At 39.2% G+C, this 16069-nt stretch overlaps 1 protein-coding gene across 1 annotated transcript; it reads left to right on the top strand.

Moving 5' to 3' along the window:
- Positions 1 to 2263: 2263 nt before the first annotated feature.
- On the top strand, positions 2264 to 11356 carry rerglb (RERG/RAS-like b). The gene is made up of 5 exons (XM_067493816.1): positions 2264 to 2589; positions 4858 to 4914; positions 5554 to 5627; positions 7676 to 7824; positions 9705 to 11356. Exons 1-5 carry the CDS (start codon positions 2538 to 2540, stop codon positions 9988 to 9990), a joined length of 618 nt encoding a protein of 205 aa, XP_067349917.1. The 5' UTR covers positions 2264 to 2537; the 3' UTR covers positions 9991 to 11356.
- Positions 11357 to 16069: the final 4713 nt, after the last annotated feature.

The raw sequence follows: 16069 nt of genomic DNA, 5'->3' as shown, positions 1-16069 counted from the left end.
TCACGGCTGATAAAAATTCTTCCTTTAATGAATGGGATTAGGTTTGATTCAGCCAAGACTATTTTACCTATACATACAATCATAATCTTTCCATTTCCCAACGTGCCTTTTCGTTCTGGAGAACGACTTTTTCCAATCTTCGTCTCCATTTCCAAATGTAAATTAATCTGGCACCGATTGTTTTTGCCTCATGCAAGCTTATTTGCAGGGTAAATGATATGTAAACATCACTGAATGGAAAAGACATAATTGGTAAACATTTCAAAAGCCCGTCCACCCTGCACGCTGCGCATTGTGAATGACTTTAGATGCACATAATGTGGTCAACCTGTTTTTTTTTCATAGTAATTAGAGGTCTATCATAGAAAAGAGCCTAGAGTCAGCTAAAGGAGAGTGCTCCCAACTCCAAACAAGGAGATTTTGAAACATTCTTGACTCTAAAGCTGATTGACAGGGTGCTTAGTGCGTTCACTCACAACATATGGAATAGATGTTTCCAGTGTGGCTCCAAACTGTTTACAACTTGTGATGTTTAAACCGCTCACGTCATAGCAATGTTGAACTTTGAGGCTTTCAATCCGATCATTACAATCATAAAGAAGTTACGCAAACATACTCAAATCACCCCAAATTAAGATGACAAAACGGTGTTGTAATTATTTTTGTGTAATGCTGTTAAAACCAACACGAGTGCAGCCAAGTTGTGACAACCTTTCGTAAAGTTGAGAGTAGACGTCTTTGGTTTCTTTTGGAAGAGGATCAGTGGCTTTGCATGCAAACAATTAGAAGCTCAAAATAAGCAAGTTTGGAAATGGCCCCCAATTACCCAGAAAAGAGGGTCAAGGGGAATAAAAATGTGATTTTAATCACAAGAATATTTCCTTTGTGACATTTTTTAAATTGCAGGTACTGCCAAACGATTTTTTGAGTATATGTGCTTCGCGCTGTGTGAATGGTGAAGCTGAAGGAGATGAACAGCTTGTGTAAACTGTTTTTATTCTAGAAATATGACTGATGCTTCAATCAATATTTTTTACTGCTGGTCTTCTGGTTTTGATTTTACACTGTGCTTAAAGCCTTAACTCTACTATACTGCTTCCGTCTGTTGAGTCGTGACTTTACTGAAAAAGTATGTAACCAAAGTTATGAAAATGTTTTCCACATCACATCACTGCTTTCCCTTCATATAAATACACTGACTGATTTCAATTTGTCTTTCCTTCAACAATATTTTTACTGTTTAGGAAATGTCTAGATCTTATTGCAGAGAGTTCAACCGTCACTCCATCACCTGAGGAAATAAAGATGCAGTTTTCTTGATTGTAAGTGACAGAAAATATTCTAAAAACCTTGTAAGATTTTTTATTCACAAACCTTCAATGATAGAAATTCAATTGTATTTTGACATTTGGCTACTTGTTTTGGCTATTCCAAGATGTCAATATGAATTCCTAAAAGCTATAATCAGGCTGGAAAAGCGAAACAAATTCAACCAGGAGCTGAAGGCAGGCGAGAAAAACCCAACATGTTATCATCCACCAGCCTCAGATAATGACGCATCCAAAGGTTTCGCTTCAAAAGCCGCTTTTTTACCTCCTTTGGTTTATCATACTGAAGCTAGAGGTACACTTTGGCATCAGCTTTTGGACGCTCCAGGAGCATTAATATTTGACATCGATCTGTGATCGAGGCGTTGATCGATAGTTTGCGTAATGAAGTTACGTGTCAGCGTGTAACGCAGAAGGGACTGTACCAAGCGACGCTCTTTTGCACCTCGGAAATGAGAATGCGCTGGTCGTTTCCAGTCAAATGTGGTGGCAAAGCTGTGTCACTGTCCAAATATGTATGGACCTGACTATAAAATTAAAAAAGTGACTCTATGTGTTTCACAAACACTGTCTCCATTACCTTTGATAAAATGTTAGCTCACAAACATCTTTAAGTTTATTTGAATTATTTGACCTACAGTACTCTCTTACAGTTTGGTCTGGTCAAAGCATTTTCATATTTGTCATTCCTGACAAATCATCCGTTTTCTTCTTTTCCTGGCAGGAATGAGCTTCCTTAACATCACACCATGAAGAATAACATGAATGTCCATAGATGGCAGCTGGACTACAGTTACAGTGTTGGAGCTTGGACAGCACAAGAGCTTTAGTCAGTCTTGACCTTTGCGTGACCTCCTGTGTAGGAGGGGGAGGCGGACAGAGAGATATATGTTGGCTTGAGTGACGAAAGAAAGGAGGAAAACAGATGGATTGAGAGGGAAAAGAAGGTAGCGTGAGCGATGTTGGATACAGGACAGAGAACGCTGAGCAAAGAGAGGTGAGAGAGAGTTTTGGGGGGGGGGGGTTGTTTTCCCCCTCTCTTCCCCCCGCTGGCTTTAAAAAGTGAAACAGTCCTTTGAAGAGGAGGAGAGGGGGGCAGTCCTGTACTCCCATTCAGCCCGGACTGTAAGGATCATTTAGTGTGTCGACCCAGATACCAGACAGGACACAGAGCGGGAGAGTCGGCTGAGGTCCTGACAGAGCACAGGCATGAACGACATCAAGCTGGCCCTGCTCGGAAGCCAGGGGGCTGGGAAATCAGGTGAGTGACTGGAAGGGCTTTTTATTTCGAACGAAATGGAAACGTCTCTACCTGTGGCTTTCAAATAACTATGTGGTGCTTTATGTGCAGGGGTCAGGGGAAGGTTTTTCAAATGATGAATGTATTTATGACGCTTGATAAATCCATGTTTGGCACGTAAACCTTTCCACATTTTCTGAGTGTGAAAGTGTAAAAGTTGGACAGTGATACACCTGATTGTTTGCTCAGTTCACTCATTCTGTGCTTGAAACCTATTATTTAGTTTTACACATAACACACCGAGGTGAGTTGGAGAGGAGCAGCAATTAATACCCTTGAAGAAGTAGAGAATATGTGGCATTTTTCTGCTGTTTAACGCAATTGTTGGGCAAATTATTTCAACTCTGCTTGACTTAAACATAAAAATAAAAATTAGACTGCGATAACTTGACAACACATTCCAGCTCAGCTGTGCATTATCTGGTCCTACCTGGGATGATGTGTTTTTGTCTTTAAGGACAAGGAGTAACTGTATGTGGAAGTGCACATGTAAATAGTGGAGACAGCTCAAGCTCGGTGTCTCACTGTGTATAAATACCTTGAAGTGCACTGATGACACTGAATCATAGAACTAAGCTGAGCAGAGGCTGCTAACACTGGATGTCAGAGTCTGTTTTATTTGGTGTATGACAAGCTTGTGTAAAATGCACTTTGACCTAATTTATAAAAGTAACTCCATCTATGAATATCACACTAAACTTGAAATGTCCTGTCTCAGTCTAATAAGAAGCTGGAACAAGTAAATACTTGACAATTGATTTTCTGTCACTTAACTAATCGGTGAATCAAACATTTAATCCATTAATCTTTACAGATCATATCAACTAATAGCATTTGATTAAAATCTGTGATTATTTGTAGACCGAAACTTTATTTTCGGCAGCAGTAGTTTTGAAAACAAAAGTGGCCTTAACATTAAAGAAAAGTTCACCTCTGGCCACTTTTTTCTCACTAATTCTGATCATTTCGTTAAGTAGTGAACCTTTTTCTTGCCAAACCTAAGTCAGCTAATGAAGTTTGAAGGAGGGTTGTTAAGCTGTTTCCAAATAGTAACTGACAGGTAACTTCACCAGAAAGATTATGGTTTATTGGCTCCATCTACTGAGGTTTAACGGAAATAATGAGATTATTTCTGCCTCCAGAGAATCCCTGTCTATGCTAAATTAAAGCTCATGTGTCACAGCTAATTTGAAGGTTAGAAAAGAGAAAACACAACCTAAATAAAGGTTTAATCAGGCTGAACTGTAGCTGTAGGGGATCCAAAATGCGCCCCACTAGTTTTGTTTATGTTGCAATTAACTCCATCCACCTTTTTTATTCTGGCTTTGCAGAATGTGCTGACGGTCGGTGCCTCTTTGTTTACACAAGTAATATGTAAAACAGATCTGTACTTTGTTCTGAACCACTTCCTCCAGCCAATTTTTCCCCCCAAGACTCAACAATTTATGTGGCCGTGCCTTAAATCGGCAGGGTCAGTGCATTCCACATTTCATTTTTCGTTGCCGCTCGGTGTTGAGTTGCATTTATCTTTGTTCATTCTGTGCTGGTTGTAGAAGCAGACGGACTCTGCGCTGTGTACGAGCTTCGTAAAACAATGGCACGTCTCAATTCCGGCAGCTTGGCAGTGACGCAGAGCTCGTAGTTTGGAGATGCTGTAGCCTCCCGAGGCTGCATGTGCCTTTATGCTAGTTTGCCGTTCTGCTTGTTGCTTTCACTGCTTGCTCTTAATTGTGCTGTTGTTTTGTCACAAAAGAATTGCGATTGTGGCTTTTGCATTTCTGGGAAATGCTTGCTGTGCCGTATCCAGTTTTGGTTGTCGCCGTAGCCTAAGTGCACAACCCCGATAAGGCCCATGACCACCACCGGGCCTTCAGAGGTCAGCACAGGAAACTTCAGCCCTTACTTGAAGCTGATTGTCAGTTGGATCAAAACTGTTGCAGACAGTCCGTTTCATGTGTTCCTCTCAGTTCAGAGGCGAAGCAAAGGGGGGAAATATAATTTAGCTTGCCAAATATGCACACAGACGTTCCAGCGAAGCCACGTAGCTTCTTTCATTTACGATACAGTTTCACTGCTTCAGTCCCAGAGACCGTTGTTGGGAACGTGTTGCGCCTGCTGGAATGAATGAGGGGGATTTTTCCCCCCCTGACTGCTGCCACCTGTGAGGTGTGTTAGTGTAATGATGCCACGAATCATGTTGTTGTTTTTCATGTTGCCTGTTTCTTCCAGCTGTCCTTGTGCGGTTCCTGACCAGGCGCTTCATTGGTGAATATGCCTCGAACACCAGTAAGTGTTTCCAGATTTGATGCTTTGATGAGTTTTTGGTTTTGGTCCTGGGGAACTAGTAGGCCAGATGTTGCAACAATTGTTATGAACCACCTACACATCATACATGTTAGAAGTGTCTGCATTTCCCCTGTGGACACGTGGGCTTAAAGAAGGAGATTCTCCTCTTGATTTAACTTAACCTTTGCCTTCGTGCTAAGAATTAAACATGAACCTATTGTTAGGACACAAATAGTTTAGGGGAGCAGAAAATCTGGCCCCAGGGGAAGATGCCTACTGTTCAAACTGTGCATGGCTTGTTAGCTCTGTCTCCTGGTTCCTATATTTCTGCTAAGTAACGTAGACAATCTCCTGGCAATAACATCATATTTGTTCAAGAAAGAAAATAAGAGCATGTAGCAAAATTTCAGTTTCCTCAAGAGACAATATATAATTAGAATTCCACATGTTAAGTATAAATATTACTGAAATATAATTAAGATTAGATTAAAAGATAAGACACATTCAAAACTCCATAATACAAAACAGCATATGCAATACAAGGTATATAAAAACTCCACAGATTAGTTTGATTATTGTGGAATCGTGATCATTCAATAATTTTTCCATTTTTGTGACTGTTTCGTATCATCATTTCAGATTCCCTGTACCATAAAAGGATGTCAATTGATGGCAGGCAGCTGAATCTGGAAGTATTTGACCCCTGCTCTCAGGTACAGCATATCCCGGTCCCACCTAATATGGCGAACCCTTCCAAACATTTGGAGAGTGTGCTTATTTGTTCAGAACTTTTCTAATAAAAGAAAAGCAGAGCTGCGGCGGGACTTTTGAGTTCTTTGGTTTCCTCGCATTTCATCAGGTGGGCTGGAAATCTACTCAGTCTGGTTCCTGTCTTGGACCAAATGCATGGATGCCCCGTAATAAATTAGGTTAGGAAAATAAGTATGTGATTGCGTTGGGATCGATTGCTGAGCAAAAAATACACGTAAGCCACAGAGAGAAAATACATTTTACATTCGTCTGGAGAATGACGCTCATTATTAGAGCTCAGAGCTCAACCAACATATGACAACTGTCCATAAATCCAAACTGTTATGTAAAATCCTGCCACCTCCAGCTTGTTGAAGGCCAAGTGAAGCGCTCTTATCTTTGGAATTATTTCTAAAGGCATGTATTCCCAGTTTTGGCAGGATATTCTGGAGGCAATACAATGCAGCCCTTTACCTACAGTGGAAACATAGTAATCTCTAGTTTTGGAGCTACGTAGGATTTCACTTCAGTAAAACCCTGGCTGCTTTTCAGTCAGTTGGGAAAGCTGCAGCACAACGTGACCTTTAATGAACCGTGGTCAGATGTTTACCTTGGGCTGGCACGTCTACAGTCCAAACAGCACTTAAGGTTGGAAATCCAAAGGGGTTATAAAGATATTTCGAGGCAACGTAAGTTAAAAGACATGTAACCTGCTTACTTCTCCTTAAACACCAGCTAAGACCTGAGAGGCCTTTTACTACGGATTTACTATTTTACTGGAATACCCCTGGGCTCAGCCAAATAAGAGCCAGTCATTGTCTTTGTTGGTAAAAGTCTCTGTAACACTGCCTCCTAAAAAAGAAGCGTTGAGTTGATGTCCTGCCCTTCTGACCTGAGCTGCATAAAAAAAGAAAGCCAGAGGGGGTGTTTTTTTTTTTTTAAACAATGCTGAAGCTCTGCTATATGAGGGCTCAGCATGTCCTCGTCCTTCCTGCAGTGTTTCCTCAAGGTCACTAAAACCTATTCAAAGGCCTATTTTAGCACCTTTGTGCCTTTTTTAAATCTCACTTTTATCTCTGCAAAGCCGCATTCGCAGCTGACAGGTATCCGTCCACTTGTCCTGACCATGTCTAGTAAAAATGACGTTTCCACACAACTAATCTGCGACCACAAAACGTTTTGTAGGGAACAAATTTGCCAGTGGATTGCATCGTTTCATATCCTCTTTTCAGATTCCATGTACCATAAAAGGCTGTCAGGTCACTAGTACGTTGTTGCTATATTCTAATCTAACATCCTCTTTTTATGGCTCCCTAGTTAAACCTTGTTAAACTCTCACAGCTCTTGGTTTAAGTTAGGGAAAGGCTGTGGTTTGACTTAACAGAATTAAATTTTTATTTATTTTTAAACAAAATTACAATGACAAAGATTACTAGAAGATTGTCACCATGTTTTAAATCAAAGGCTTTTATCAGGATGTTGCATTAATGAAACACAGAAGATTGTACCAGTAAATCAACCAGTGTTTCTAAGTTTTATTTCCCCTCATTTCTGGATTAATGCAGCCTGAATACCTTGTTGAATGGTGCTGGCAAACTACTAAGTATAGCCAAGACTACGAGTATCACCTGGTTAATAATAAATAAAAGTAAGAGTTTTGCACATACAAAACAAAGTGCTCTATAAATTAAAATCTCAGTGGACGATGATGCTAAATAAATATGTAGGAAAAATTATAACCATTCACCCTGAGTGAGACATAAATTTCATGACAATCTATCAGCAAAGTCAATAGGATTCATCCCCTCGGAACCACGAACAACATGTACAGGACAATCAAAGTCTGAGTACAAAGTGTGAAGTTTGTTATTTTAAATAACACAGTTTCTGCTTTAGGAGCTTTAACAGCAGTTGCTTCAACATTTCTCTGTCGTGTAATGCAAAAACAACCTCTAACCTGAACCTAATCTGTTCAACATGAGTCCAAAATAAAAGTATGTGTTCCTAACAGAGCTCAGAGGCCCGGTGTATACTTGAGGAGCCGGTGGACTGGGCAGACGGTTTTGTGGTGGTGTACAACATCAGTGACCGTACATCCTTCATCAATGCCAGGAACATCCTGCTGCAGATTCGGGAGGCACGCGTGGACAACTGCAAGGGGTCAGAAGCATGCAACATGCAACAATGCAACAAAAAACTGGATAGATAATCTGCGCAGCCTCATTCAACAAACTGAGCCTTAGAATTTTGAGAAATACTTTAAGGGCCGACTTCACCAATTTTCAACTTGCCTTCTATTAAATTAAAATATTTCTCTGCGTCTAGCTGGAAAAAAACCTCACAGCATCATCCGGAGGAGTTTTTCATTATTGGGCGTTCAGATGAAGTCATCTGGAAAAGGAGGTTGACCGTGATTAGAAACTCCAGAGCGTGAGCAACAAGATGACACAATCTGAACTAAAGGTTCTTCCGAGTGACGTCATCTGGAGGCATTTTCCAGCTAGAAGTAGGGAGATATTTTGGTATAGCAAAGTCAATGGGAAGCTAAATGGCATTTGTGTACATGCGCTACCGAAACTAGAACCATCAAAAGCAAGTTCAAAACCCGTGAAGCCGTCCTTTAAATGCACGTCTGTTAAATCTGGGCAATCTGGACCTTGTATTAAGTATTTGCAAATATTTTATCTGTGCTTAGATGCCAGAATGGGCTTAAAACAACCAGATTTGGGGTTAAAACATCATAAATCCCTATATAGTTAATAAAGATCTCACATCTTGAAAAGACCAAACCAATAGAACTAATGGAAACAGGCTTGTTCTTAACATGCAAAGTGCAAATGTAAGGTCATCCAATCTATTTTAAAGTGGTTTAGTGTTCATTGCCTCATGCAGCAACCATCCAGACTTGTTAAACACTCTCGTCTGTTATTCTTGAATCAAAATGCATTAAAATGAAAATAATTATCGCGACTAGTATATTAGCGGAATGGGCTGTAAACACTATAGACAAAGTATTGTTGCCCTACTTTCTTTGAAGCTGAACAGGGATTCTCATGCAGTTTTGAGTCTGAGGAATGCTGGGAATCCTGACTGACCCTGACAAACTGATAAATGATTCATGATGGCGAGTGAGGGATTCACTGCAAACCTACAGGCATCTAGTAAGTTTGGTCTGTTCGAAAGCATCCTGAACACATCCATCAAGCTGCCTGTCATGTGCCCAGGCATTCTGATAACGTGGTGGAATGAGATTTATTCTTTCAGTAACAAGTATGGGAGGATAAATCAGTGAGCTCCATCATCAGCACCTATTGATGGAGATAGGGACTGGAAATGAGGCCCGGAGAAGTTTGACTCACTTGTGTTTACGTGTGTCTAAATCAAATGCAGTTAGCACTAATATGCATGTTAGCTTAGGCATGTTTGTTATAAAGAAGGACCTTGACTTGACAGATTGCTCGCTCATGCAGTTTTGACCTATTTTGGAAGCAGCATATACAGCACTGGACAGGAAATTCAAGTAGTGTAGAACTGGATAGAAGGGACGTTACAAAACCTTAGTAAGGTGGAGAGAAAAAGGATAAAAACAAAGGGAGTATTTGGAAGGAAAGACACGAAAAATGTCAGCTCCAAATGCAAAGTATACTATACAGTTATGTAGTAAACTAAAATTGAAACACAGGGTAAACCAGGTGTTGGACAGTAAAATATGAGTTTTAGTCATTGGAGGACGAGATGACTAGAACTAAATGAAGAAAATAAAAATAAATACTCAGCAAACCATGATATGATACCATGTACTACTACAGTAAACAGCAGAAAACTGTATAATAAGACTTATAATAAGCTGTATAATAACACTTAAATATATTATTGCAACATTCAATCTAGAGGATCTGATTGAATGTTGCAATAATATATTTAAGAGGATTAAAAACTAAAAGTCACTCTTCACCAGAAAGACACTTTTCAGGAAAAGCATTACTGCATTGGCTCCATCTTCACCATCTCACCAGGCCACACTGACGTGTCTGTTTCAGGGAGATGGCAGTTCCTGTGTGTCTGGTGGGAAACAAGCAGGACCTGTGTCACGCCCGGCAGGTGTGTGAGGACGAGGGCCGCTGCCTGGCGCAGGAGAACCGCTGTCACTTCCAGGAGGTGTCGGCAGCCGAGAGCTACCAGGACATCGCCAACCTCTTCACCCAGCTTATCCGGCAGGTGATGGAGCATGTGAAATACCGAGCCGACCGCCGGCGCTACAGCGGCTCCAAGTCCATGGCCAAGCTCATCAACAATGTGTTTGGCAAGAGAAGGAAGTCGGTGTGATGGTTTTTGCAGCTGACCAGCTGCAGGGACTGGGATGTTGTGTGTATGGAGCCAAGTTAAAGGAAAGAGGCCAAGAGGTAAAATTGTAAACACACAGTGGCCCAAGCAGTAACTCAACACGGATGGATGGCAGCAAGGCTTGGGTGGTGTCTGTGGGTCTACAACTACAATATTTAGTCTTTTGTTTTCTGCCCTTTAGAGAAGACTAATTAGGTTGTTGTGATCCAAATGAAGCAGGTTCTTTTGATAAGAAGGAGTTGGTCAATGAATAATGTGAAAGAAAAGTCTTAAAAAACTATTTTCCTTGCACAGAGCCAGATTTTCCTCTGATTGAGTGCCAAGACGTTATTTAGTTTTAAGGGGTCCCAAACTGCTAGAATAGACTTGAATATTGTTCATTATTGAGAGCCGAAAGATGGCCTTTGCCCACAGCCAGTGCCAGTTTTAATATCAATACCAGATACCATTTATTGATATCTTATGTTTTCATTTCAATTATTCTACACAACTGGCTTCAAATTATCTGGCTAATTAGAGCTCAGGTTGAAGTGAGTTGGACTTCTGGGAATTATCAGAGGGTATTAAACTACTATGAGAACATGAAAATTGGACTATACCCTCCAGGTGCTACAAGACAATTAAACACTTGTTGTAGTCTCTGCAGTGCCAAAAGCAGGTCTAGTCTGGCCCAGAAAGTGAAAAGGAAAACATCCAGTGGCAAGTGTCACAACATTGAGCTAGTTTCCAAGCTTACAGGAATGTCCGTTTGGTTTACACTTGTAGCTTTTGCACAGTAAACCTGTAATCAGCTTCTTCCTCATCTTTCACTGATCAGACTCCTCGCCGTGAAAGAATATCACAGCATGGAGGAATGCAGCTCCAATTAGCTGCCGATTGGCCGGCGACGGTGAAATGTTCCACTCTCGCCAACTTTTCTCGAAGCAACGTATTTTTTTCGAAGCGTTCAAACAACATCGCGGCCTCTCTCATTGATGTACCCACGGTGTGTTACTAACACTGCAGCATGTTGAGTGAAATTTACATTTACATTTATCAACATTAAGTCTTACTTTATGAGTCTTGTTGCAGTTTTGTGCTGCAGAGCCTTCAAGTCAATGTTGTTTTGCTCGAGAGCAATTATATTGGTTTAAATGAGGGGAAAGGCCAGTTTTCAGGTTTTCAACTGATTTTGATGAGTGCTATAGAGTAAATGTATATGCAGTAGTATTTGAAACTGTGTGAAATGTTCTAATGTTGTCTGCGTGTGCAGAAATATGACCTAAAGTGTGATCAGATTTTCACTCAAGTCCTAAAACCTTTGTAGATAAAGGGAACCTAATTATACAAATGAGACAATAAATAAATACAATTACTTATGGGACAGAAAAATATTAATAATTTTGTTACAAAAGCATGCGATTTTTAGTACATTTGAATTACGTGTCTCAATGACGTTACGTAAGTATTTGTTGAAGGTATTGCTGCAAATGAAGGTCACATCAGATAATGAAGCATATTAACATAGTTTTGCCACTCAAATATTTTCCACAACAAATCAACAAATTAATAGTTTGTGCTATAAATATTCTGTTTATAGCACAAACTATTAATTTGTTGATTTACAACATCAGATTTACAGCTCAGTAATACCAGGGTAATAGTAGGGGTGTCATGATAATAGAAGGGGTAATATTTTAGTATTTACAAGCTGATAGGGTTGTAATATTTTTGTGATGCTGATGGGTAATATTTCTGTAATAAGGACGTAAGAAAAATTACCATGTAGATAATAAAATAAATTAATAGCATGTTAATAACTAGAGTAATCATGTATTAGCTTGGTATTACCCATCTGTTTTTCCCACCGTTACTAAATATATCCATTGCTTATACTAAGCTATTACCTGGTAATTACCATGATATTACTTATAATTTTTACTCAACAAACAAACAAACAAAAAACCTTGTTATTACCAAGGTAATAACCCTTAAATTCTATTTTAATTCCAAAACACTACACCACTATCACCCTGCTGTCTGCTCTCTGTTTAATTCGGTTTTATAGATCTAGTTTTAGGACACTGCAAAAAATGTGATCATGCTTTTTCAGGTCACATTTATGCCAAAACTGAAAAAAAAAAAACCACGTACAAACCTTCACCTGTTTTTTTTTTTCCATAGTATTAACGTTTTGCAAGCCATAATGTTGTTTTTTGGGTTGATTGCTTATACTGTTGCTTATGATCTGTTCCACTCTCCAAAACAAGTCATGTTTACCCCGACTAAACAAGGACGTTTTATAATGTTTCCGGGAAACCGGAAAACAACCAGAGCCCTAGAATAAAAATGATTGTTTGATTAATTATTTAATCAATTGACAGAAGAACCACTGGCATTTTGATGATTTATTGGTTCACATTTCTGGAAAATGTGTGTTTAATCAGATTATGCAGACAGACATAAAATGGAGTAAACTTGGTTCTTTTGGCACTTGCCCATTTTTAGTAATTTCATATTCCCTGTCTCACTGGTCATTATTAAAAGCATCTTCTAAATGCTTTAACCAATACAGAAATTAAATATGTGTGTGTATCAATAGCAAATGTATTTATTTGTTCTTTTCACTGAATCAAACAAATTGGAATATGTCATAAAAAGAAAATCTAACACATACCAATAAAGGTCACGAACTCTCACAATAGTGCACTGTTCTTCTAAAATCCAACTATGTCCCCATGATGTTGTACAGAATGAAAGTACCACACATTGTGGAAAAACTTAGTTTACATATGTGCAGTTTTTTGAAGATGGATCCTCCTTCTTAAATAAAATAAAAACACTGGATGTTCCAGAGGAAATTAAAGTTAAACATTCCTTAATAAGACCCGCGCTTCTTCTTCAGAGGGGCTGCTGTTTTGCTTGAGCTTAACTTTAATGAGATGCCTGCTAGAAGAGGTTTTTCTCTAAAGCCCCCCCCCAAAAAAATAAGGAAAAGGAAAAAAAAAAAAAAAAAGGAATTTTAATCGACTGCTGAAATTAGGAGGTTTGAATGCAGGAGAAGTGAGTAATGAACCTATTTTCCTGTACTGAACTCAAACTGAACACATTAATGTTCCCAAAATACCCACTAGATGGTAGCAAAGTAATCTAAAGGTCACAGTGATTCCTGACCCACTACACACTCAAACAATTCAAATTGTAAAGGTAAATTGGAAATCGATAGGAATAAAGAATTCTTCTTTCGGTGTTTTGATGATGTTATGGAGAGGACAGTTCTACAATCTCCCGGAGTTGTGGATTTGGACCGAAACTTAATTTTTGATTAGTTATGTTTCTCCAGTGCTTTCTGCAGGTCTGGCTTTGGACACGTATTATACACCACGTACTGCATGGGGTCAGCAGCGTCTCTTCTGTAAATATTCCAACCTCAGAACGGGTTTACTGAGGATTAAAGAGGTTATCTCTTAGGATTTCTAAATGCTAAATTTTGCCTTTGAAAAGTTAGGAGTTTTTGTGCAGTATATTTAGACCTAAATGAGAATATGCATCGGAATATTGAAGAGAAATGTGACCTCCTTGTAATTTGTCATCGTAGCAAATGGTATAACCTTATAAATAACTTATAAATAAATAAGCAGTGAATTATATTTGAAACTTATTAGTATTTAGTAGTATCTAAAATACTTTGCACATCTATATATACACAGCATAAATATTTCTGAATTATTTCTATTTTCACTATATTGCAAGTTAAGTCAACACACTTTTTTTGTCTTATGTAAAGCTTGACTTTGAAACATTTTGATCTGACATGTATCCGACATGTACTGGATCAGAGTTACTGTGCAGGTGCTAATTCTTTCACTCTTCTTACTTATTTGGAATTAACAAAATTGAGATCAGTATTCATCTGATAGAACACAGCGAAGCACAAATTAGCCATGCAGCCAGATCTGGTAGCTCATGCAAGATTACCCAATTAAAGCGTTTGGTTTTTTTCTGTGATTGCCTCTCAGTGCCTCTTTCACACATCCAAATGTGGAATATCTGGTGAAAAGCAGACAGGAAACACCGCAGCCTCCTCATGTTCATAATCACCATCATCATCTTACTCATCATCATCATCATCATGGTGCAGGTGGCAAATAAAAGCTGAATCTCTGCAGGCGTCTCTTTTTCCCCAGTTGCTATGAATCTGTGCATGAAACACGTTTCTCTCTGAAAAATAATGGCGTAATGGCGTTATACCATTAGTTTAAACACATTAAGCAAATGTGTTTAAATGTGCAGCTTAAGCTCGTTACAAGATTTGAATGTTGTAATTTCACATGATTCCTGACACTTTAAGAGAAATGGATTGACTTCACATTTGCTCTTCAAAAACAAAAAACCAAGATAAATATGTGAGTAAATAAATAAATTCTTTGCTGCACAGGAAGTCATGCATTTTACATTTCCAGCAGCAGCGACAGCAGGTTCCTTTGAATAGACAGATAAAGAAAAAAAAACAAAAAACTATGTAGTTGGCAGGAGCAGCCACAACCACTGTTGTGGAACAAAAAAGAAAAGAGCTCCATCTGCAGAGACCGAACAGGAAATCTAACGAAAAAGATGTCACCCGCTGAGTTTGACTGACAGGTAATTCCTGGAGAGAACAGTGCAGAAACACTGCTGACATTAAAACACATAATGATAACGAAGATGTCAGGAGCCTATGCATTAAGTGAAACGAGGAAAGTGTCGAACTGTGGTAAAAAAAAAAAAAACAAAACTCATGTTTCTCCCTTTTCTCTTCTATCCATCTCATTTTTTTTCTCTGCAGAAATGAGGAGTGCAGACAAATGGAGACAGAACCTCCAAGCATGGCCTTGTAGCTTCAGGTCAGTGATCTTATTTGGCCCCCGCATGGAGGAAGAATTGGTTTTGGCTCAGCTGAGGACAACCATCTCAACCAAGGGGGATTGGATGCTGCCGGGACACCACGAGAGCCAATCAGAAAGGCCATCGATCAGTTCCCCTTAATCTCACAGCTGGTGAGCACATCCTTAGTCCAATCTAAAACTCCGCAGCTTAGTCAGACTGACAGGGGATTGGATGGCTTCCAAAGACTTGAACCGCCACAGAAATTGATCCATGTTGAAGAAGGAACAGTTTGTCTGTGACATCAGGTGGTACTTTACTCAGTTCTCGCCATCCCATCATTGTAGCTGCAATCATGACTGCAAAAGTAAAAAGTTTGTTTATTCCAGTTTATTCTTTATTCTAAAGACTGACTGTTCCCGAAAAGGTGAAATTATATAAGATGATACTTCTAAATTAAAACCATCTGCAAAGGTAACTGGTGGCATAGGTTTGAAATAAAACATTTTATCTCTGGAACATGACTTTATGGTGTTCTGAACGCTGGACTGCATGACTTGTTCATGCACTTCCCAGCACTGCAACACAATGTAATGTGACACTGCTCCTCACACTTTCGGTAGCTCCTGAAGCTCATCTATGAGGCTATGAGACTTGAAATGCTGATCACATCAATAAATTAGGAAACCCATCTTCTCTAACAAACCTCTGAGGGGCTTCACAGAACAGCTGTATTAATACTGAGATTGCATTAAACACAGGTGGACTCCATTCAGTAATTAGGTGACTTCTGAAGACAATTGACTTTAGTTAGTGGTATCGGAGTAAAGGGGGCTGCATACAAATGCACGCCACACTTTTTAGATATTTATTTTAAAAAAAAAAAAATTGAAAACCATTTATCATTTCTATCACATGAAATCGCAATCAAATACATTTATTTTTGTGGCTTTAATGTGACAAAATGTGGAAAAGTTCAAGGGGTATGAATACTTTATGATATAGCTGCATGTATTCTATGAAATGAGAAATCCACAAAGAGACTGGTTACACTCATCCAACATGCCCTCAAGCACAATAAAACATGCTGGTATTGCCAACTGAATCTGTCTGCATCACACAGCTTTTAAAACCTTTACCGATCCAGGGAGACTTCAGCAGGAGATGCACTTTTTTCCCAGTGATGTCCAGTTCTCACACAGTGGAAGCTACCAACTAC

This window comes from Channa argus, chromosome 23 (assembly GCF_033026475.1).
Source record: "Channa argus isolate prfri chromosome 23, Channa argus male v1.0, whole genome shotgun sequence".
NCBI classification, from domain to species: Eukaryota; Metazoa; Chordata; class Actinopteri; order Anabantiformes; family Channidae; genus Channa; species Channa argus.
This window is presented reverse-complemented; position numbering and strand designations above follow the sequence as displayed.

Excerpts from the sequence above, each read along its gene's own strand:
- rerglb (XM_067493816.1), top strand. The coding sequence starts at position 2,538 with ATGAACGACATCAAGCTGGCCCTGCTCGGAAGCCAGGGGGCTGGGAAA. Across the intron at positions 2,590-4,857 it reads CCAGGGGGCTGGGAAATCAG|CTGTCCTTGTGCGGTTCCTG; the intron begins GTGAGTGACTGG and ends TGTTTCTTCCAG. Across the intron at positions 7,825-9,704 it reads CGCGTGGACAACTGCAAGGG|GGAGATGGCAGTTCCTGTGT; the intron begins GTCAGAAGCATG and ends TGTCTGTTTCAG.